Source organism: Xenopus tropicalis, chromosome 2, assembly GCF_000004195.4.
Source record: "Xenopus tropicalis strain Nigerian chromosome 2, UCB_Xtro_10.0, whole genome shotgun sequence".
Taxonomy (NCBI): Eukaryota; Metazoa; Chordata; class Amphibia; order Anura; family Pipidae; genus Xenopus; species Xenopus tropicalis.
The window spans coordinates 140,125,406-140,151,006 of NC_030678.2; the positions used below are offsets into that span (position 1 = coordinate 140,125,406).

At 38.2% G+C, this 25,601-nt stretch overlaps 1 protein-coding gene across 6 annotated transcripts in view; it reads right to left on the reverse strand.

The window, feature by feature from the left end:
• The window catches only part of r3hdm2 (R3H domain containing 2), a 75,771-nt gene that overhangs the window by 36,202 nt on the left and 13,968 nt on the right, over positions 1–25,601 (reverse strand). For 4 of the 6 annotated variants that reach the window (XM_018091108.2, XM_012956546.3, XM_031895737.1 and 1 more), the window contains 3 exon segments: positions 2,629–2,819; positions 1,807–1,848; positions 278–364 (listed from right to left, as the gene is read on the reverse strand). In XM_018091108.2, the coding sequence (XP_017946597.1) occupies positions 278–364; positions 1,807–1,848; positions 2,629–2,796 (297 nt within the window). In that variant the 5' untranslated portion in view covers positions 2,797–2,819. 6 annotated transcript variants of the gene reach the window in all.

Consider the following 25,601-nt stretch of genomic DNA (forward strand, 5'->3'; position numbering starts at 1 on the left):
CTCAAGGCAACCATCCTAACCAATTAAAAATTAGAGAGAGATATATATATATATCTCTATCTCAGGTATGAGATCTATCATTTGGAAGCTCATTATCTAAAAGGCTTGCTTGTTAACATTTTGGCAGAAAAACTTAAATAAGCAATTTCATACGATTTAAAAATTAAACACATAAGTGGTATGTAACAGATGAAACAACAATAAAATGTAATTATTATTTAAGTGCACATTATTTTAACTTAAAGCTGATGCTTTGTTTAAACTGTTGGACACTTACCTGGGGCTCCAAAGGGCCATCTACAAAAGGTCCAGAAGACTCTTCGCACACAGCTAAACTTCTTACAAGCTTTAACTTTGAGTTGGACTATGAAATAAAGGGAGAGATTGAGATGGCAAAAGGAACAAATCTCTAGAGATCAGACAGTCATCTGCAGATACTTATTTTTGTTTTATTCTGAAATAAGACATACAATTATACATATAAAATTGTGGCACTCGAAGACATGTATGAAATCCTCCAACAACTCACAACAAGTGTTAGGAAGTACAGTACAAATCAGTTGCAAGCAATAGTATATTTCTATTAAAAACAAATAATAATCTCCACATCTCCAAATCACAACCATATACACACATACATATCGCACAAGCCACTCTAGATCTTTTACTTTGTTATTAGTCTAAAACACAAATCACACCATTCGACCGACTAGTGACAGCAATCAGAAGGACTTACTCACATCTTTACCAGCAATAAAGCCCTATGAGGTTACATGGATTCCTACACAGTACAGAGATGACTGCAAGTCTCATTAGAGGTTTCCATATGTTCACCTTAAAATGAACTTTAGTATGGCTTAGAGAGTGCAATTCTGAGAATTTGCAATTGTTTTTTTTTTATTTGTGATTTCTAAATTATTTAGCAGCATTTATTTATTTAGCAGTTCCACAGTTTGGAATTCCAGCTATCTAGTTGCTAGGGTCCAAGTTACCCTAGCAACCATAGTGTTGTGAATGAGAGTCTGAATAGAAAGCTAATGAATAAAGAGTAACAATAACAACAGTTGTAGCTTCACAAAGGCGAATAACTTAAAAAATTATGAATGAAGACCAACTGAAAATATGCTAAGAATTGGCCATTCTAAAACAAAGTAAAAGTTAGCTTAAAGATGAACTACCTCTTTAACGTGACATAACCGTGTAACCTACCTTAATAAAACAACCATTCACTCAAGGAGTCACTCGAAAACAGCATGCAAATCAGTTTTCATGCAATCTGTCTGACCAGCCTTTAATTAGTGTTTCTGAAACTCACAAGTACTCACTGCTTCAAAATTGTACTGCAAAAATGAGCTACATGCAATTATTAGCTTGACAGCTGTAGCAGAAGGCCAAATACCAATGTGGATGGGGTCGCAGTGTAACAAGGAAGAAAAAAGTATCATCAGAGCTGCAGATTCACCAGCCTTTCTGAAGACACCAAAACTATTGCAGCTACCGCAGAGATAGCAACCCGAACCTTATGCACTTGGAGTGCATGCCAAGTTCATTAAATGTAAACATGAGGAAAAAGAACCAGAAGCACACACTGCATAATGAAATGCAACGAATGATGTGCGATTTAACTGGATCTGTCAGTGGCGATGACCATCCAGAATCTCTCAAATGGGCAATAGTAATGTATTTGTATACCATACATGTGGGGGCGGGGGGAAAGAAAAGGTGTCAGATGATATAAAAATGAAGTACAAGTAAGCAAGTGATTGTTTCTGAGATGTGGGTGGTATGAGTTGTACGCAAGTGTACCTTGGCTCTCTTCCTAGCATGTCCGTGGCTTGCATTCCGCCTCTGCACCATTGGAGAGAGAGTGAGGGGAAAATAACCCAGAGTAAATGAAATGAATAAACAAAAAAACACAAAAGAATGACATTTTTTAGTGTATGATGTAACATTAATGCTTCTTTGGCAAGGAGGGCAATGTTTGGTTAGTAATTTTAGTGCATGTATATGATAGAACAGGACAATAGATACATATATATTCTATAAATATAGAATAAAGTATTCTATTGATGGCCATTACTTTGTGAGCTTTAAGAAGCAATGTTACAGATTACAAGTTCATCAAAAATAAAAATCATACAGTGGTCCTATGATATTACCCTTAATAGTTTTTTTTCCCCATTCCTCTTATCAAAGTACCTAACACCTTGAAGCAAAGCTTACCCATCCATTAGAAGCTTCAGATTTGTAGGCTAAAAATCCTGAATGACACAAACAAATTGCCTGCTTGATATTCAGATGACAAACTATCCAAACAGCCCAGGGCATGAACAGTGATGTACTAAAAGCAAACTTACTCACCAGCCCCTGTGCACCTCCAGGACAGACTGGAAAGCACAGCAATAACTGGTTTGTGTTTAACATTTTTATACATTATATTAGTCTTTCAGCATTTCTTATTAACTTGAATATAATAAAATAAAAAAAAAAGTATTTCATTGAGAAATGTAAAATAATTTCCTTGCAACACAATTTTTAATTTTACAAAAAGAACTAAAGCAAGGGAATGGACTTGAAAATGGAAATAGAGCCCATGCCTAAACTCAAAGAGGAAAAAAGCAGAATAACCTGTGGTTCCTGGCGTGAGTTTGGCTCATCGGATTCCTGATCCTCTTTACTAGGGGATCTTGACACAGCCTTGCTTCTGTTTAAAGATTCCTCAACCAGACACTTTTCAGACTCCTTCATAATCTCTAGAGCTTCCTGGGTGGTGTGGCCATGGGACATCTTCAGCATAATACAGAGCAGGGTGTAGCAACCTGGGACAGTCCATGACAAAAAAGGCAGAATAAATTATAAACCATCAAAATCCTCAACATACAATGTAAAAAAAAAACCAAAAAAAAAAACCACATCTCATGGATACAATAAAAAAAAACCCCAAAGCAATCCTACTGTTAGGTAGTTAGAGGCCTTTAATAAAGAGAATTGCATATTACCGACCCTAGCTCACAAGAAAACAAAGAATTATGGTAAAGTACGTATAGCAAGGAAATGTATTTAAATTATGCATTACTGCATAGACAAAATAGTGTCTTGACTCTATTTCATGTCTCTTCTTGGTGGGGATTTGACAAACAAGCTGGAAACATCCCCAATGAAATGTAAAATTTGGTGTGCCTGAATCTCCGATAATGTTTCTTTATCAGCTAAAGAGGATATATGTATTTAGTATATTTAATGACAGCCTACATGATATCAGTAGGGTAGGCTCGTCTGATGACCCCCCCCATACATGGGGCTATAAATTGCCGACAGACTTGCGGCAGCTTTTATTTTCCTGTGTATAGTCGCCTTAATGGAAAAATGCAGGTCAATAATCAGCCCCATACCAGCCTTTTTAATGTGCAAACAGAGTGGATCATGGCACCAAACTGCATACTTGCGTGCTTCTCACCCTGTATTTATTCACAGGCAGAGAATGCGCCTTGTGTGGCTTGAGCCTAGCACTTCATGTATATAGGAATATAAAATATCCCATAACTATTTAGAGGTTCTATTGCTTCCACTCTTATAGTATTTAGCCAGTACCAACTAGAATAATTTATCACTAATGGCCCAAATGTAATAAAATTTAGACTGCTGGAAAAAAAAAATATATCATTTAGTGCTCTATACACTTTGGTTAATGAACAGTTATTTTGATGCCAAAAAGCGTTTGGCTTATTTTGTGTATTTTGTCAGATTTATACTATGGTGTGCCTGTTCATTCTTCTGCTTTCATTAAGGATCTAAAATGCAGGCTTTTTTTTTTATATGAATGAATGAATCAGCCTCGGTCCTCCAGGACAGCGTGGGAGGCTGTGAGGAGGAGGAAGACATGATCGTGTTTGACAAAAGCACACATGAGAGCAAATAAGCAAAGGGAGAAAAGGGGTGAGAAGGATATAGGAACAATATGTGAGCTAGTACATAGTAATGTACATAAGTAATAGTGAACAACTGACTGACCTAGTCATTAACTTCATCCGAATGAGGTACTGTAACAATAACAGGAAACTGCAACATGAGGCTCTCCTGCACTTGTTGAACTACAGTTCCAAACATTTAGTGACCAAGGCTGGCTTTTAAAGGAAAAGTAACATTAACAATTAAGTAAAAAATCTATTCTACCCTGGCCCAATAATTGCCCTATCCTGCACACCATTTATATATATGCGACGATTGATTGATCAATCCTAGCCTTCCTCTTGTATAGGAAGGAGTCGGGCTAGGATCGATCAATCGATCGTCGCATAGTGATTCTGCCCTGCATCGCCGTATCGCCCTATTTCAAACGACCGGAAGCCAAGTTTTAGCAGGTATTTTCTAATAAAGCATTCAAAATAATAAAAGGTGTGCAGGATAGGGCAATTATTGGGGCAGGGTAGAATACATTTTTTACTAGTTTTTAATGGATGTTGGAAGCTGTACTATAAATACAGCCAAGCAGGAGTATTTAGGTAGGCAAATAAGAAGAAAAGCTGTGAAATATTCTTCTGCTGTTACAATTAAAGCTAGAAACTGTCAAAGCAGGAAAGGACTGCTAGTTCTGATTAGATTTTCTTTAAATAAAAAAAATAGGTAAGTTCCCCCAAACATCTGTATTTAAATAGATATAGTCCCTTTAAAACAGGGGCTGTCAAATTTTTGTTTTAAATTTAAGCTTCTCCTTGGAGGTCTAACCCTTAGTCAGGGTGCCCCTTAGCTCCTTGTACATCAGCACATGCGTATTCATCCCAAAGCTCAACCTAACGAACCTTCAATTTGGGATTTACAAGATATCTGGGAGAGCAAATGACCATTCCCACAACAGGGCCAGCCTCACAGTTTGGGAACCACTTCTTTAAGGCATTTCTTGTAAATATGTATGTGACTGAGATCCTTTGACTTTATTCCCTTGTATGTTATTTAGACTGGATTACTGCACCTGGAAGATTTGCTACCTATCTTGAATACAGAAAGAAGTTTACTCCCATTTAATGAGCAACAATTTAGTGCCCAGCTCAGAATGTGAAGGCTATAAACTTCCACACTACTGCAGCAAATAAGGACAAAGCATGCTTGCCTGTATAATCAGGTAGTTGCTATGACTTTCGCTTTGATGCGGTGCTTGTCTGCATAAGTAGCCTAATTATGTAAGATGGGTATTAGTAAACAATATTACTGTTAAACTGGTACGGTTACAGAAGTACTTGTAGTCCCATAATTAACTGGGGAACAAAAAAAAAATGTAGACCATTACACACGTTAATAAATACATGCATGTGTGTAGAAAGAAACAAATAGAATGTGTCCATAGATATATGTAATCATAAGAGCACAGAGAAAACTGACCAAAGATTTATGTTTACATACTTTTGATTTGTTTAAATTAACAGTCTACCATTCATTAACATTCATTGATTTAACATTTTATACAAATCTACAGAACAAACTGTGACATGTACTACATGCACAGCAAAACAAGCAAAAAAGAGGCAGAATAAAATTAGTATTCCTTTGCCTTTAAATCCTTTCTGCATATAGCACAGAAAAACAAACTGGTTAGATATAAATCCCTGCAAGGTTATTCTGATGTTGTTGCAATCTTTATTCCAATTGGTAGGTGGGAATAGCCAATTAGAATTACAGCTCCGTGGCAACCGTTTCTGTCACCAGGAGAGGTCAGAAACAATGTGGTACTTGGGGAGGAAAATCCCCGCAGTCTCTTTTCATACATGATAATGCTTCTACGTGCAATAAATACATTTCAGATAAACACCCTCATAATCAGGTGTGTGGTCACACAGGGCTCCGGAAGTAGGTCCCTTTGCACTGATTTAAACTAGAACAGTAAGAGGTGAGAGAAAAGCTGCATGCTTGAATTCTGCTGCTGGACAGGAAGAATAGAGATTAGATGATAGATAGATAGATAGATAGATAGATAGATAGATAGATAGATAGATAGATAGATAGATAGATAGATAAACCATCCATATCCATATCACAACTGGTAAACACATGTAGGTCGCTTACTGTTTGAAGTTGATAGACAAATGTAAAATACCCATACAGATACAATGCAGCTGATTCAGCCCTGAGGTAAAGGGCAGGTTGATAAACCAAGTCAGCAGAAGGCCACATTGAACTGTTTATGGAGCCCCAAGTTCACCTCTTTGCTTTAGCCCCTCTGTTGGCATCAGCCTTTGATCTTGCCTGCACCCGGAAGCTTTGTTTTTGCCCAGGTGCAACACACGTGGCGGATATCGGCTCAAAATGTGAACTCCTGCATTTTTTTTTGTCAATATCCGTCCAGTGTGCCTGCAACCCAGCGGACACAATAATTGCAGGTGCAGGCAAGGTAGGAGGCTGACAGCCAGAGGGGGCTGATTAGCAGGTATGGGATCTATTATTCAAAAACTCAGAAACACAGGAAGACCATTTACTATTTACCAGTTTAATGATTAACTTTTCCTCTGGCAAGGTCACCAGATCTTTCCCAGATATACCCCACTTGGGGTAGACTAGGGCCAAACAATGAGATTGGGTATACAGGCCGTCTGGAATGGACAACATCAACGAGCCCATTTTTAAACCGGACTGATCAATATCTGCCCAATTTTCAGCCACATATCGGTCGGGTAGGCCAGCTGGAGTGCACAACATATTTGCTTATCTATCTATCTATCCTGTCCAGCAGCAGAATTCAAGCATGCAGCTTTCCTCTTAGAGCCGTGACACACAGGGAGATCAGTCGGCGGGCGACTAATCTCCCCACAATGCCATCCCACCAGCTAGAACGTAAATCGCCGGTGGGATGACATACGTGGCGCCGCGATTTGCTGACATTGCTGAAGTTTCCTTGAGAGGAAACTTCGGCAAATCACAGCATTGTGTATGCCATCCCACTGGCGATTTACATTCTAGCTGGTCGGATAGCATTGCCGGGAGATTAGTCGCACGCCGACTGACCTCCCTGTGTGTCACGGCCCTAAGAGGTGAGAGAAAAGCAGCATGCTTGAATTCTGCTGCACGAATAATCTCCCTGTGTCACAGCCCTTACTGTTCTAGTTTAAATCAGTGCAAAGGGACCCACTTTTGGTGCCATCTCTGACTGAAGGAGTTCAATCGGTAGATAATATCTGCCATTGAATGACAACCTATAGAGCATGTGTCAAACACAAGGCCCGCGGGCCGAATATAGCCCTTATGGCTGTTTAATGTGGCCCCTGGTGACTGTGCCTTTAAACAATAAAGATATAAGCAAAGCTAAAAGACAAATAAATGTTACATAACTTAAGAGGATCCAACCAGCTATGCCAGAAATGAAATACTGCGGAAATCAGATCAATTTCATATTATAAATTTCAGCTAACCTAAAAACAGATTGCACAGGTACAAAAGTGGTATGTTCTATAAGATGTGGCAGCCCTGAGGCGACAGTACACGTATATTAAGAACTAAAGGTGGCCAAACACAAAGATCTGCCCCTCTGGCGAGATCACTAAATCAGCAGATCGGATTGAAAATGTATTTCTTCTATAAATATCTTCTTTTCTGTACTATAGGGATAATTTAATCCCACAATCACAGTTGCATTCATGCAAATTTTCCCAGTCTGTTGTGTAAAACCCCATTCATAAAAAGGTTATTCGGGTGAAGAGTCTCTACAACCACCGCCCAACCTTACGGTAACTGCAAGGGTTCCCCAACCACCCTGAGTCAATAGGCGCAGCACAGATGCCCCAGAAGAGCAGGGCACACACAAACTCATAGCAAATGCCAATGATGTCAACCTTATTTAGAAAATTTTCAGCAAAATTTAGTTAATCTTCGTTCAGAAATTAAATTCTTGGTAAAGAAAAATAAATAAAATAAATAAATAAAAAGTAATGACTTATGTATAAATGGCAAAGCATTGCAAGAAAGGTCTATAATACATATATCTACACAATGTTACAGGTTAAAGAAATAAACATAACTACTTTTACCTAAAGCAATTAACCAAATTTTTCTTTTGAGGTTTGTATCAAATCAACAGTAAGCAGTACAGTAAGCAAGAATAGCTAAACTGCTTATGCAAACTAAGCCTAAAGCTTGCAACATGTGGAGATTTACCATCACAGCATTCCCCAGACAATTGTGGTCAACCATTCCCATTATAGGCAGGAACAATAGCTGTAGGTTTGACGTGGGGAAAACATTATTGCCCCAAAACATACCCTTACAAAGTAAATAGTAATTTCTTTTACCGAGGGTCCATGCCTTTTCAATTTACTAAAAATAGTACCAAAGATAAAATGTTTTGACTTTATCTTTTTAAGTGGGTTATTTAATAACAATCACAGTGCTGTTACACACAGCAACCAATTAGAAGTTTTTATTATTTTACTGGGACAGGCACTGATGTGAATCATGCAAAATTTCTGTAAAGCACTTTAGAATAATTTCCTGGCAAAGATAACAAGCTACAGCATAGAATGCCCATCTCTTTTACAGAAATAAACAACAAAAACACTACAGGGCATTGTAGGCAATTTCAATATGATGCACTGTAAACCTGCACTGCTAAAAATTGTTTTTGCTCCAGAAGCTCTTATATAGTTTATATAAATTGGGCCGGAGAGCTTAATTTACATACCTAGGAAAACAACTATTTTAGCACTTAAGTGGAGATAAACAGGGGTCATTTATAATTCATAGCTCTCTTCTCATCTGTAGGACTGAAACTTCTCTTGTTGATATTAGAAACCATTTATATTATAAATTGGTGCTGGACAAACAAACAGAATCTTTCAATGTAAAAACTGCATTTTTTTTTCTTACTAATTCACTTGAATTACTGTCTTCCCTACCTAAACTCATAAACATCCTAGTGATATGCATGAATAAAAATAGGAATGCATTTCAGACTCGTGACCTTGTTTTTTTCCAAACTTGCTGCCTCCTCATGCTGAGACCTCTAGTTTTCAATCTGATGGACACAAGCTTGAAGTCTCCACACATTTCCATAATAAAATGGCATCTAACATTAGAAACAAAAGCAATGCTCCTGCAGATAACTGGCTGATAAAAAAAATACTTAGATGGAATCCCTAATGAGCTGACAACCAGGGATACAGATGACCTACATAAAAATGATTTAAGAGAAAAATAACAAAAATATAAATATACAGTGTTTTCAGCATAATATATAACAGCACTGGCATTTAACTTTGCTTTTACCCAGTACTAAAAAAAAAATGTATATGTATTAATCACAAGTCTAAGATTACCAAACCAATGGAAACAGTAAAAAACATCCTGTATTCAATGAATATAAGGGCAAGCACACTCGGAGCAACTTACTTGCCCAAGATGCCTGCAGGAAGAGACTTTCCACCGGCAAAGTCTACTACTAACTATGTAGTTACCACACCAAGGAGGCATAAGAGAGGGGAACTGATGTTGGGAAGATTTAAATTTACAGCAAGGTAATTCAATACTTCCCCCGCGCGTTTTTTGGATTTCTGGACAGAATACATGACGATAGGAAACGTGTTTGAAGTACATGTTTATGTTTTAAGTATCTAAACACCATATTGGAGGGTAGTATATACGCATAGCTATATTTATTTATACTTATATATGCAGCACTGTACAGTAGCTGGAATTCCTGCCTAAGGACTGGAAATGGTTTACAGTTATCATCTTTGACTATGTTTCTTCAAGGTTTTGATAGCATGTTTGGGCCAGCAACTTATAACAGGGATTATCTGAAAGTGGGGCAGGTTGGTATTTCCCCATAAGGGGGTTCGTACAAACAATATTTCGGAGCTACCTAGGGCCATTTTCAGGACTTTTTGGAAGGCAAGGACCACCGTACGTATGGGTGTAGTAGCTGTGTAGTATCTAGAGGGCCTTGATAAAGAAATATAGCTAATGCTTCAAAGGATCCGACTGCTGCTGCTTCTACGATAGTTACTGGGCTATCCAATTTAGGGTTTATCCACCAGTGAGCAAAGGATAATCGGCTGGCAAGAAAATACCGTTTTAAGTCTGGTAGAGCAAGTCTGCCTCCCCTAGTTGGGGAAGTTCTATCTGGTCCAGGGAATAACAGGGGAGTTATGCAACATGTATAAAAATTTAGGTAAAATAAATCATTTTAAAAATATTTACTCTACCTGGAAGCAACAATGAGTCTGCCAGATGTCTAGTTTGGTGGTTATGGCTTGCACTATCGGGTCAAGGTTGTGCTTGCAGCCCGCGACCCCCCTCTGTGTGGCCCCCCACCTGTCTGGCTGCTTTGATGGCTTACTCTTGTGTAAGCTTTAAATGGTATCAGTACTGTGTGTGCCATACTCTGCCTGCCCTATGCTGCCTGTATGCCATACACACAGGCAGCATAGGGCAGAGAGAGTATGGCACACGCAGGCAGGGTAGGGCAGGCAGAGTATGGCACACACAGGCAGGGTAGGGCAGGCAGAGTATGGCACACACAGGCAGGGTAGGGAAGGCAGAGTATGGCACACACAGGCAGGGTGAGGAAGGCAGAGTATGGCACACACAGGCAGGGTAGGGAAGGCAGAGTATGGCACACACAGGCAGGGTAGGGAAGGCAGAGTATGGCACACACAGACAGGGTAGGGAAGGCAGAGTATGGCACACAGAGGCAGGGTAGGGAAGGCAGAGTATGGCAGGTATTTGCTGTACTACAACCATTAATATGGGTATGGTCATGTGATAACACGGGTGTGGTTTCAAGTGGGTGCGGTTTCAAAAAGGGGAGTGGTCAAAACTGCCTTCCATTATCGGCCCTCTACCACGTAGGTCGGAAAAATTCCGGCCCTCGGTACCACAGAAGTTGGACAGCACTGATCTAAAGCATTCAACTACTTGTAGGTTGCCCACTGTTCGGAGGGGGGAAGTTCCCTGGAAGGAAGTCTATAGGGAAAATTATTGACTTATTTTTAATTTACCCTAAGGCCTGAAAATTTCCCAAATTGTGTTACTGTTTGCAGTAGTGCTGTTAATGCTTGCTTGGTATTAGCAAGATATAGCAGTCTATCATCTGCAACACCTTCTCAGTAACCCCATTTAACCTCAGCCCTTCTACTTGGCCATGGATCAAATTTAAACAAATTGTCTGATTATGTCATCCACGTGGATCATCAGACACCACTGACCCTAATGTTTCAAAAAAGGACTGAACTAATCAGAGCTGTGGAGTAAGAAGACATTTTGGGTACTTGGGGAGTCGGCAGAAATGTATCCACTGTGACTAATAAATTAAAATTTTTTGGTGGAGTCCGATTTGGAGATACCATAAACTAAGGAGTCAAGAGTTGAACTCTACAGCCCTGGAACTAATAGATCAAAACAATGGGACCCTGATATATGAATGTGACAGTGCATACACTAAGGGTGGCCATACACGGGCCTATTCTAGCTGCTGATATCTGTCCCTTACACTGATACGGCAGCTTATCGGCCCGTGTATGGGCACTAACAACGGGCTTCCCGACGGACATCTGGCCTGAAATCGGGCAGGTTTGAAAATTAGTCAGATCAGGGACCACGTTAGCTGACCACATCCGATGGATGCCTTTACCTGTTCTAATTAGATTGTTTGGCCACAGGGCCGAATTATCCCGATATCACCCACCCAAGCCCACCCACACCAAGTGAGCAGATCTTAAGGTGTATGGCCACCTTAAGAAGAGCCAAGGACAAAGCACGCATTCTAGGCAGACTTTAATCGACAGGAAAGCAAGAAAACTTTCTAAATGGCTTAACGGAAGTGCCCAATGACTGGGGATTGGCCATTAAGTCAACACCAAACACATACAGCCTTTAAAGGGACATATTTAAGAAAAACAAAAGTAAATGCCTTCCAAAAATGCTTAATTTTTAACTCAAATAGGCAAGGAGAATTCTGCCTATAGAGTCACTTTAAAGACAGTTGACGGCTTTCTGCCAAGCAGTTATGAGCACACAATTTAGCAGCATATAAAATATTGCAGAATTCTAGTTAAGACCAGGATGCACTAATACTTGATATGGTGCTTATCCAAAGCAGGGTTGCAAAATTAGTTCAAATTTTGACAAAAATACTTTTCTCACAGCTGAACCTGAGAAAACCAGCAGCAAAAGAGAGAGCAGTGCTAGAAAATTCACACCAGAAATCACACCAGGGAAAAAAAAAAAAAAAAAAAGACTAAAATAAGTAGGTGAAAAAAAACTGTGATTGCAGCCTTGCAGTGAAAATCATCACCCTAATGTAACCTCTGCTATGATATACCCAGTAGTGTTAATCTCACAGCTAGATGAGCCTGCTATGCATCACACTCTTCTGTAACAAACCAATCATACATGTTTGGGTCAGGTATAGGCAAACAGTTTTCTGCTGTTTAAAGAATGCTGCTTCAACAATATATGGAGGGCCCATAGTGAAAACAAGAAAACTGGATGTATGTTTCAAGTATTTTATTAAAAAAAAAACAGAGCAAACAAGTGAAAATAATTTGAAATATTACTAATAAATAAGATGAATAAAAAGGGAACTATATACAGGTATGAGATCCCTTATCTGAAAGACATGACAGACTTCATAAGATACTGATAGACTTAATTTTAAGCAAATAATTCTAATTTTTAAAAATGATTTCCTTTTCACTTTAATAACACAACAGTAAAATAATTCAGGTCCAAAGGCATTTTGTATAACTGACCTCAAGCCTGTACTGAAAACCAAACTAGTAGGCAATGTATATCCTACTAAGTAACCAGTCAAAGAATCTCATACAATATCTTATACATATGAAAATGAGCATTAAAGAGATACTGAAAAAAGAAAGTAAATCTTTTTTTTTTTTACATCATAACATTGTCTTTACAAGAACTTTATCATTTTGCCATAAAAATATTTGCCTGATGCGTTTACATTACCTGTCTGATCCTCTGTTCCTCTATGAGGGGGCAGCCATATTTGTCTGTTAGCATTAGAAGCTATAACTGACAGGTTGGGAAGGGACAGTCAGGTTGGCAAAACAGTCAGGTTTAGGAACTTCAAGTAACAATTACTTCCAAAACCAAACCTGTCAGCGAAAAACCGTCAACACGACCTATAGGTAGCTTTTTATGTATATTCATACTTTGAAAAGTAGTTTTTTTGTGTCAGTATCACTTTAAAAAAGGAGGCGTAACTAACAAAAAAAACGGAAAACACTGTGTTGCTATCGAAAGCTATTATGTACATGCTCAAGTTCATATGTATAGTAGAACCCCCATTTTACAGTTTTCTGGGGAGCAGAAGAAAATGGTGTAAAATCCAGGAACATGTAAAACTGTGGAAGTGCATTATATATTGGGCAAATTACAAAAAACACTGTGGAAAAGAGAGAAATGGGGGTATGTAAAATTGAGGTTTCACTGTATAAACAAATGAGCAGATTTTAAAAATCATTTATAGTCTCTATACAACTGTATAATGATTTAAAAACATTACTGATAATAAGCATAGCCATTAAAAATCAATCATAGTTTGCTGACAAAATAAATATCAAATGGCAGGGCAAATTATTTAGCATTTTGTAAAACTGACAGTGGCTGAACAATTCATTACTATGTTAATTGTAAGCTCTAATTTTAGATTGTAAGCTCTTTTGAGCAGGGCCCTCTTCCCTCTTGTATTCGTTATTAATGGCTTTGTATGTAATTTTCAAAGTATAAACTCATTTATTGTACAGTGCTGCCATAAATGTTGGTACTTTATTAAAACATAATAATTACATATACAGGTATAAGATTCGCTATCCAAATTACACAAAGGCTGTCTCCCATAGACTTCATTATAAGCAAATAATTTGAATTGTGTGAGATAAAGAGACAGAAAGAGATATCAGCACTAATGCCAGCTGTGATTTATTTCTGCTTCTTCAACCTCCCTTTCCTTTAAAATTAACATGTATCAGGCAGGGGGGGGTCAAATAGCAAGAAGATGCAAAAGACTGCAATGCAGACATCATGGTAGTGTATGGGTTAATATACTTGTCCTTCAGCCTGGGAACTGCCATTGACGTCATTAACCAGTCACTTAGTAACCAAGACAGAGGGAAATCCTCCACAGGGGTTCCCTGAATGGCTTGCATGGGAAAGGCTGTGCCTGCAAGCTATCATGTCAAGTTTAACGTCTTCACCGAGTAATTTCTTAAAGCTCTCAAGGTTATCACTGGGCTCATTGTTCCACATGATTTCAAAAGGTCCCTCTGAACCATGAGCATCTATGCTCTCAGCTTCGTCCCTCCCCATCTTTTCCTTCATGAAGCCAGCCTGCGTCACCAGGACGGAAATCCCAGCTGACGTAGATGTATCAGGGCAGTTGCTCGGAAGCTTTTTCCGAAGAGGAGGAGAATGCAGAGAGCAGACATTCTCAGCACCTTGCAGTATTCTGTGACAATCCCAAACATCAGCACATTTGGATAAGCCGCCTTAACCGTTACAGTGAATACATAATCAAAAGCATCAATTTGCAATGTTAGACACAGTATAACCTAGGGCCAGAATTGGGTTGCCATGGTCTCCCATGTTTTATTATAATGACAATACAATGTTCTGCTTACAACCTATCACAGAATGCATAAACCTTTATATTGCCCAGTAAAGAAACCCTGCTGGCAAGGTAGGAGCAGCAGCAAATGCCCAGCTGATTTCCCATATGAGAAAGTGTAAGAGGGAAATGTGCAGGGAAGCAAGCTCCAGGGAGCAGCACGGCCATGTTTATATGCAGGTGTTCTCAGGAAATGGATCACTGCTGCTGCTATTTATAGAACTCACTACATCAAAAGGAATCACACTGAAATGCTTCCATCATTATTTGCACCAACAACAGTCATTCTGCAACAATATACTCTTTAGTTCATTAATGACCCACAAAAGCACCCAGTTTGCAATACCAACAATTTTTCAAATACTGACCTACTTCTGCCCCTAACTCAAAAACTCAGATATTTTGATTGCAGATATACAATATCCCCCTAGTATCACATGGCGTTCCTTAACCATATAAAAGAACAAAGTCAAAGGCCAAGTTCAACGACCAGCATGCCAAACTGACAATTAGGGATGCGCCTAATCCAGGATTCGGTTCAGGAATCAGCTGGGATTTGGCCTTTTTCAGCTCCATCCAAATCAGAGTGCCAGGCTGGTCCGAATCCTAAAAGTCATGTGACTGTCACATGAACACAAGTTGAAATTTTTTTTTACTGCTCGTGCAGTTGTCTTTACCCCCTTAGAAGCTGAATTTGCACATGCAAATTAGGATTTGATCCTAAGAATATGCTCAGGTTTTACCAAAAGGGGTACTTTATTTTATTTTTACTTTATACAAATGTCAGCGAGCATACCATGCAACAGTACCGGATTAAAATAACTACAGAGCGCAGTTCAGGGATCATGTGCAGAAGTGCAAAGAGCAACATGTGCACTGAAGGTGCAAAGATGTCTTGTACTTAATGCTGATGACTACCTTACCTCGTGTCTCCCAGCATTCCCTAGTCTGCAAAATGAGAATCCGAACTCAACAAGCTTGCAAACACAAAAAGCATGGCCCCTTGCCTGTGATTTAATAAATAGAACTTATTATAACTTCTTAAGTGTACGAAATATTTGGCACACTGAATAAGTAAATCATTGTTATTTTCTATAATTATTGCAATATTTACATTAATAACAAGAGAGCCATACATTAATAAAAAAAAAAAAAAGGACAAGGGCAGATTGTAATGATACTTTCTGCTATTAAACACCAATGTTTAAGGAATACTGTGAGTGCAAGTGCATGATGAAAAACACTTTTTAACTATAAAAAGTGTTCATAGGTAAATGGTTAAAAAAAAAGATATCAAAATAAGCATTATTTTTGCTGCAACTCTTCCATACAGTCCACAGCAATCCAAGAAGCTGCTTATTTTCTGTTTATGTTCATTGCAGCCATTATATAGAAGGTTTTCTTTGCATTATGCCTGCTGGGAATGTGTGTGAGATAAGCAGGTGGTTGTGGGGGAAGTAACGGGTACAAGCAGTTGTCTTTTTGCCTAATGAAAATCAAAACAAGCTAGACAAGTAAGCACATGGCAAAGGATTTGGGAGATGTGTGCTGCAAACACTGAGCAAGGCAAGGAAATGGAAGTGAAGAGTCACATTTTGATACTTGTTAATATAGGTGGGTGCTTGTGCCTCAAGAAAAAAAAATCATTTGGCCAATTTAGTGTTGTAATAGTGTTTAAATTTCACTGCTCAAAAACACAGAGAGAGAGGCAATCCTTTTTAATAAGAATTTTGTTTTTAGTAACTTTCCACTTATATAGAATGGTTTATAAAACTGGGAGACCAGCTACATGTCCTATCTCACAGGTCTGGAAAGATACATGAATCATTTAAAATGGTGAGAAAAACATAGTACCACATGCACCTTTATTGTTGGGTTCAGAGCTGGATCCCTGGCATATTTAGTGTGAAGTGGAATTATTTAATGCTGAATTACTGTTCTTTGGGTAGGCCAGGGTTTACATCAATGGACACCAGTAGGATTGGATGTTAACTGATAAAATCTTTGGCTTAGCCCAAAATGGATAAGTACAAGGGGATTTACACCACATAGGACCTAAACAGGGCAAAATCTTGCCAACTGCAGTTCTCACAACTATTAAGTCTTCTTTCACTCCAAAATAATGCCCCATTTATAATCATGTTAGAAATATAAATCACATAAACTATGTGTATTTCTGAATACAGCAACTCTCCAATTCTAAAGTTTTAATGTGACTGTCAGAAACCAATAGCACTATGATCCTTCCAGCTGCTGAGTTTGAAATGTTCTGAAGGTGGGCATAGGTGCACATAAAACACCTTATATTCATCTTTCAATTAAATTAAAATCTTAACAAATCGAAATACTGTAAACTTGTTAAATACACAAGTAAATGTATTACATTTTGAGGTTGGGGATACATTTTTTTTTTTTTTAAAAAGGCAAACTCAGTCAGGTCTTACTAGGTGATTGAATGCAAGATGCAGAGCGAGCTTGGTATGCAATACACCATAAGAACAGATAGGCTACTAGATCTGGGTTTGGCCCCAGACTGCATGTTAGCAGCTGACAGTGGGAATCCCACAAATGCTACAGGCACATCAATGACGTATTCAGTTTAATGAAGAAAAGGTAAATGAACATTTATTACAAATGCCCAACACCACCTATGTTAAGCTCAGTATATCAGGTAAAGAAGCAATAGCCCAACCAGAGATAATGTTTAAAATAAAAAAAAATAAAAAAAATAGATGACTTCTAAAAATGTAGGACACTTATAAATCCACGCAAATCCTTAATGACAACGCACCATTTGGCACTTCAGGAGGTCAGGGCTACTCCAGGTAAGGGAAAGCTCAGAAACAGAAATGCCATTTCCTACCATCTACCATGTCCTATTTAAATAAACAAGTCTTCATTTTTGAATGACTTGCCTTTTCTCTGTAATTAGTCCTTGTACTTTATGGTAACTATGTTAGCATAAATCCATGCCAATGAAAAAAGAATCCTTAACACATTTTTATTTATGTTAGGTAAAATCCCAATTTGGATTCCCCCAGGTCCCAGACATTCCAGACAATAATAGATCCCAGATCTGTTCTGGTTCTTCACTTCACATCTCTGACATTATAAATGAAAATAGTTTTTGATAAATGCACAACATGTGATAAAAAGGTGTGAAACAATAGATTCGCAAATACGGAACCTGCTGTGGGGCAGGACAGATGTATCTAGCTGCATATCATGCCCATAGCAACCTATATATCTATAAATGTATATGGATCCCAGCCAAGGTACTGAGAATACATTTACACAATAGCAACAGCTACAAAATAAAACAAAACAGTGGGCACCAACATAGAGAACACAAACTAGTTCTAAATGATAAGTAACCCATCCCAGCTTATATATAAAACACCTCTCCAGAGTCATCTGAAGAACATATTCAATATTCAGCCTTCTATCATTAAGGCCTGCAAGCTGTTTTCAGGCACCTTTGTGCTTACAGACTTTATGAATGAGCTGAAATGAAAGCAAAGCCAAAAGGGAAGGACTGAAGACCATTGCATTATAAGCAGCTATACTCACCGCTGGGAGGGAGCAAGAGGGATGGAGTCTGAAGAAAATCAGCTATTCCACCTTATGAAAGAGATCCTCATTGTGAGTCGCTGGAGCGGATTCCTTTCGATAGCGGCAGAGATCTGATTTTATTTAGCCAGTTTATCTCTTCCTGCAACCTCAAACGTCTCCTTTCTCCTCTCTTGTTTTGCTCTCTGTGTGAATGGAGAGCTCCGGCCCCTCGTTGCCTTCCCTTTGCCAAGATAATTGCTCTGACAAGCTGCTCTGAAGCAGGGCTGAGCCCAGCTGTTCCCATCCGCTGTCACACTGAGAGTTCTGCCAATAGTCGCGCACATAGCCACCCACACATGCTCGCTCCCCTTCTTGCTCTCATTCAAAACACACTTTAATGGAACTGCTTCTGCAGCTGCTTAAAGATACAGCGCTTGGGAAGAAAGCAGCCAACAGCAGAATGGATTAATAGCCAGAGACAGTAACATGAATATTGTAGGCAATTAATGAGGATCTTAAGATCTAAAGGAATAGCTCTGAAGGCAAATGAAATCAATACATCCTGTCACTCATCACAGCAGTGTTGCCGCGGATATAACGCCTTTATATGTTAAAAGTGATCTGGAACATAATGAACTAAGGTGGGTGAAAAGAACCTACAAGATGATCTATATTGTTTAATAGAGATATCTGATACCGCACATATGCAGTAAGTTGGATAGTTCTTAAATCCAAATACCCAGATTCTAGTCATCTATAAACCATAGTAGGTAGCCTATAATGGTCAGCTTTTTAAAGCAAACATCTGATTGGTTACTATTAGTTACTAGGTGTGGGCAAACTGAAGATTTCAGAAGCAAATTTTGGTATCTAAAGTTGGAGTCGAAGGATTTATGTACCGACTCCACAGCCAAGAGCTGTGGAGTCAGAAGCAATTTGGAGTCAGAAGTACCATGAACTGAAGAGTCAACGGATTTATGTATCAACTCCACAGCCCTGGATTTTTTTAATTACATTACCCTGTAAAAAGTTTAAAGTATGTTGCTTTAAACGAAAACACAAACCAAATATAAAACAGAATGCTGCACAGCACCAGCAAAACCTTGAAAATCTGCTTCAAAGCTCAAATGCTACCATGTAGGCAGAGCTATTAAGGGACTACATCATGGTCAGCTTTAAACAAACTTAGGACCCACTGTGGCCCCTTCACCAGAAAAAGTACAAATAACATACACAGTAGGGGTTGCAGGCTGAACACATATGAATTAAGACTGCACTGAATACAGATTTAGAATCAGCTGACTCAGCTCTGGACAACCGATTGTGAATTTTTGATCATGTATCTTTTGCTTTCGTTTTTTTTTCCTTCCTTTCCTTCATTTTTTATGGATGGTGCAATATTCAGCAGAATCCAAGAAAGATGGATTTGGAACCTACAGCAGGCTAACGACCAAACAACAAACAGACTAGAGCTGGAAAATAGTTACATTAAATTAAAAGGATCCAAAAAGTATTTTAAAAAAACAAGGAGGGAAGGGGGTGTTTATTTCATAAAATATTCCTAAATGTTATGATAAAATATAAGAGTCTGTATAAAGAATTTTGGGAAAATGCCGGGTAAGCTGCAAATTATGCATGAATATTATGCTTGCTACCATATAGAAAACAAACAGATTTTAAGCAGTTTTGTAACCACATCATCGACCCATGTGAAGAAGCCAGAGAAAAATATAATATATAATAAATACAACTGCATATTCTGTATGCTTTTCCACAAAAATATTAATGTGGGAAAGGTAGCACAAAAAAAGGCTTGTTTACATTTTTAATGCATCATATATAATAAATCACTTTAAACATGATTGATTGAGCCTTGGCGGTACAGAAAAGGATACCTCTGTATGCAATGATTAGACTGCAAAAAATCTAGCTATATCTATGTTGCTGAAGATTAAATTAGCCTAGATTAATAAAGCTGTTATACCATGTGTGGTGATACTGGATACCAGACTTAATAAAAGAACCCTTGAGATTCAGAAAACTGAGAAGCTGATTATGGTCAAAGAGCAGCACACATGATGGCTGCCAACCCTGCTGCGCAGCTCTGTGTTTTCAGCAAAGGTACAGGGGCCATTCTGGGGGTGTGACCTGGGTATGGTTAGAGAAAGGAAAGGAAAGAAGGGGTGGAGGAAATGAGCATGAGACCAGTGGTTATTTTCTTGGCTTTAGTTCTCCTTTAAATGTCTACATTTTACTTCGTTCAACCTAACTGTAAGGTCCATTATTTGTGCATAAAGATTAGCCACATAAGAATCAGCTTCGGAGTTAAACGATGACTATCAAAAGGACACAAGTCATCCATGAGAAAAACTTAAAAGCCCAAAAAGGAATAAGTACACGTTCTATTTTATATCCCAAAACTATTGTACCAGATAAGAGGTTCTGTGGGCATTTAGCTAATGATCACTGCCTTGAACGTTGTTTACAGGAACCCTCATTTTCTGATCAAGCTAGGTCATCTTTTAATACTGCACATGCAGTGTTAAGAATTGCAGGGGTCATCAAAAATAAACTATTTGGAGAAAATTTGGATCGCTAAAACATAAATCCAAAAAACAAAAAAACATTAAAACTTTAATTAAACCCAATAGGAGTGTTTGTCCCCATAAAGATTAATTATATTGTAGTTGGGATCAAGTACAAGGTACTGTTTCATTATTATTGAGTAAAAGGAAATTATTTTAATCAAATAATTCAGATTTTTAAAAATATGAGAGTGTATGAGAGATGGCCTTCCTGAAATTCAGAGCTTTCTGGAAAATTGGTTTCAAGATAACGGATCCCATACCTGTATATGAAAGCCAAGACAGTTAGAATATAGAGGGAGTATGGGAAAGAAAAATTAGGAACCATGTAAATTAAGTGCCCTAACAGAAAAATAGCAAATAAAAATAGTGATTTATTTTTATGCGAGGGATGTTGTTTTGGTTAGCAGAAGTGAGAAAATCAGATGCATATACTAGAACCCCTGGAGATTTGCTGATGGTCATTCTTTTCTACGTATGAAGACTGCAGCATACTGACTGGTGCCAGATAGTGGAAATGCCATGAGCATGTATACCCTTGAACTCAACTTTAATAGCATAGCTCTCTGTACTTTAGGGCATGGAAACAGTGTAGGCATAGAGCAATGGATCGTGGTAAGAACAGATCGATGGGGAGGAATGCTCAATGGGTGCAAAAATCAGAATGCTCTAAGAGCACGGAAATTGATGGCTGGGAGACTTATGGAGACCGGTATTTCCCAGATCTTGTAATTCCCAGATCCTGCCACATATCAATAGGTTATGTTTGGGGTTTGATATGACCTAGAGAGAGTTGAAACCTAGAATCAGACTTCATAATACAGATTCATAATAAAAGGAATAAAATAGATAACTGTAAAAAAGGAAAACAAGGTGAAATGCTATAACTAAAATAACCTTTATGTCTCACTCATAATGACAAATTATTAAACACAGTATTAATTGGTATATCATTGTACTATATAAAATGAATATAAAATATTTGGGGCCACCTTACAAGAACAAGCACAGGCAGTCACTTGGTGTGTGATTAGGATGTTTAGGAACCACCCAGGTATTTAAAGGAGAAAGAAAGGCTAAATCACTGGGGGGGGGGGGGGGTCTAGGTATGGGTCTAGGTATGTGATGCCTGGTGCTGAGGATTCCAGGAAAGATTGCAGTACCCTGCCATAAACTATTATGGTTGAGTAAGCAATTAAAATATTAGGGATGTGTAAAAATAAGCACCCCCAAGTGACTTTACCTTTCCTTGTCCATTGTCATCTCATGACATGCACAAAATCACGAGCAGGTAATTCTAGACCAGTGATTTCCAAACTGAAGGGCAGTGGATGAAGTCTAATTAGAAATTAGAATTGCTACTGCAGGTGGCAGGGTCTTAGTATATCAAGAAATACTTTCGCTAGAGTTTCTTTACAGATTGGAAGAAAGTCTTTGGGAACATGAAAAGGAAAAAAAAAACCTTGAAAGTATATGGATATTGGGTCACTCAAAGGGACCCCTTACTTTGATGGATTTTGTTCTCAAGTCAGCATTAATCACTACTACCAGGGCCTTGAGGGCAGAGCCACCTGTTTGGCTGTAAGAGCAGTTCTTCCACAGCACAGAAAAACAATATGTCTATAATAAACAAGAGCCATGAATATCCTGTAAATTATATCTTTATAACCAGAGCTTAGTGCTGTAATCCGTTATAAATCGGTGGTTACTGATGTTATTTATCACATGACTTTCTGAAACTTGTGTATTATAATAAATAATGTACCCCCTGTTGTAAAATATGAGGATATTAGGACTTATAATATCCCTATATATTACAACAGGGGTATATTATTTACTATATAATCTCCCACCGGTAACTCCCTTTCACTCCTTCACATGTAAAAGTTTATAAAAACCCTGTGATTTCCTTGTTCAAGGTTCACACTCTTTTAAGCTCAGAATCCAGAGCTTGAGTCAAATTAGCTTTGTCGTTTCCTGGCCATATATAGATAATAAATGAAGAGCAGCTAGTTGGAAGAGCATAATTAGCATTTTGGTAAACCACTGAGAAGTTATTAGTTGGAAAAAAGTTGCGAATGGCTTTGAACATATTTTAGTAACAACTAGTAGTAAAGTGTTTAAAATCAAAGCAAAGTATATGACTGTGCATCAGGAAACTAGTAGGGGGTCATATCTGTACACAATGTCGATACAAGGTGGTTCAATTTGAGAGACTGTATTCCATCTCTAACATACATACACCATATCACCCATGAATGCTTTAAAGCACCCAACCTGCAATTAAAAGTGGTCATACACAGGCCAATAAAACCTGCCATTTCGTCGGCAGCTTATTGGCCCATGTAAGGGTCCCACCAATGGGTCTGCTCGACAGATTTGTGGCTGAAAATATTCACTAATATCGATTGAGAAGGATTAAAAATCATGCTGGGACGAAGATCACATTGTCTTGTTGATGCAATCAATTTATCATGCTGCATACAAAACCAATGAAAATAATACACCATGCATCACCAGGCATTACTGTGTAAAAAACAGTGTACTTATAATGCTGTGTAATCATTTTCAGCAATCGAGTATCTTTGTAAAAATCTGGTGTAAAAACGGAAACAGCTGTTTGAAAATGCTATAGGAAAATTGGTGTTCGTCCATCAGCTTTTTTTCCGCTGGAACATGCACCTTGATAAATAGGCTCCTAAGCATAGAGTCCGCTTATCTCCACCTGCATTTTGTAGGCAGGCATCGAAAAAAAAACCTGTGCTTAGTGTGCCCTTGCCCTTAGAGAATCTTTTGCTGTGAAACTGTGAGGGGTGGCACGAGTTACCTTTCTATCCAGAGCTGTCTACACCTTTGATTCTTACCAGCCCAGGCGTTCCTTATTTGTTGATGCTTTTATGGTGTATTTGCATATTAAACACTTCAAAGAATGTATATGGCAAATGAGTTTAGAATAAAAATGGCTGAGCAAAGTAGCAATCAGTGCCAATCATTTGGTTGCATATATGGCCAGCTTATAGAGCTTATCACATTCTTGTCTCCAGACTAATCACATGAAAATATTAAGTCAATGAATGCCCATAAGGAAATGACTATATAAAAACATACATTAATCCTGTTAACACTGTAAGGCTATGCAAACACAAAAAACATATTGTAATTGCTCACCATACAGCATTATGATTTTCAAATCCATCTCATTATAGACCCTGCTTTTTGTAGAACACTGTAAAAACATTAAAGCCTATACAGAAAGTAGTTTAAATTTATAAAACTGTTTGCAATGAAAACAATTTGTCCAAGCTATGCTCATCATTTTATTGCATGTTATTTTAAGATGGCACTATTGGGTATAAATAAAAATACGAGGAAGTCTGCTATACTGTCACACTACAGAGAATAATAAAAAAATCATATTAGCACATTAAATATAAACGGCTAGATCAGACTTGTTTTATTACTTCTCCAGCCTAAAATGATGATTTTTTGGCTTTATTTGCTGTACTTGCATACCCATTTCTAGCATGCAGTTTTTGCACACTCTAGTGTGGTAATTGCAAATCCCTCAAAACAGTCTATTCCACTAGTTTGTATGTTTCCATTCTCCTGCTATTCCAATATCAGCTCAGCATGTCATCTTACATCTCCAATGAAGACCAAAAAAGGATAAATATAGAGATGATTTTGTTCAAAAGGGCATGCAAGCCAGTACTTTGTTCAATGTTTATAGAAAGGAAGCTAGATATTGACCACTTTACTTCTGTAGTACTCATAAGTACTTTAAATGTTATAAATATGTGATCATATACACAAAAAAAAAAAAGAACACCCTCTACAATACATCCTTGCAAATGGTCATAATAATTTTATAGTTATAATAGGTGATTAGTGATAGAGCTGGGCGGTATGACCAAAAATTTATATTACAGTATTTTTCAAAATTATATCGGTGTCACGGTATTTGACGGTATTTTTTTTTCCATGCATGATTAGGTGTTAACCCCATTTCCTAATAAATTAGAGAATAATTACTGCAGTATTGAAAATCAGAGTCAGGCAAGCGAAGGATCACCAACAGAAAGTCGTAAGGTAAATCAGGCAGGCTTAGTTTCCCAGGCAAGGCCACAGACAACATAGCACAGGAGGAGGCGTTTGATAGCTTTAAATACCCCCCACGCATGCGCAGAACCGGCGCCGTCAGCGCTTCACGGACGTGCACGCTTTGACATGTACGCGCGCGCACATGCAAGGAGGCGTGCGAGACCGGGCCGCACGGGTGAGTACCCTGACACCCCGGTATTGCGGTATCTGAAAAATGAATATAGTTTTAAAAAAAAAAAAAAACACCGGTATTCGGTATTAAACGGTATATCGCCCAGCCCTAATTAGTGATGTAATTTCTGTCACATGACACAAAAAAAGGTTATACCCCTGATGTAGGATATTAGAAGTCACTCACTTATAAGTGTTCAGTTTAGGATTACTCATAAGTTCTATGGATCACTGGTGTGTCTATAAGGACCTACAGGTCAGTGCTAAGCAGGGATAGAAACACTAAGCTAAGTAAAGTATCAGGTGGTGGCCACAGTTGGGCAAGTCTGGTTGTTTGAGACCATGTCCCCTCTAATTCCTTTTTGACTAGGTGCATAAAAAAAATTTCTGAGCAAACTTTAAACTTGTGTGCACATTTCTAAAACCTGTGTGCTTAGGTCAGAGTACACACAAAACTTTGTGTTTTCACACAAAATTCCTTGCACACACAGCTTTGTTATGAAACATTGAGACTATATTGCTCATACCAAAATGTATAATTATAATGTATAAACATACACTCTCTACTCCTGCTAATTCCAAGG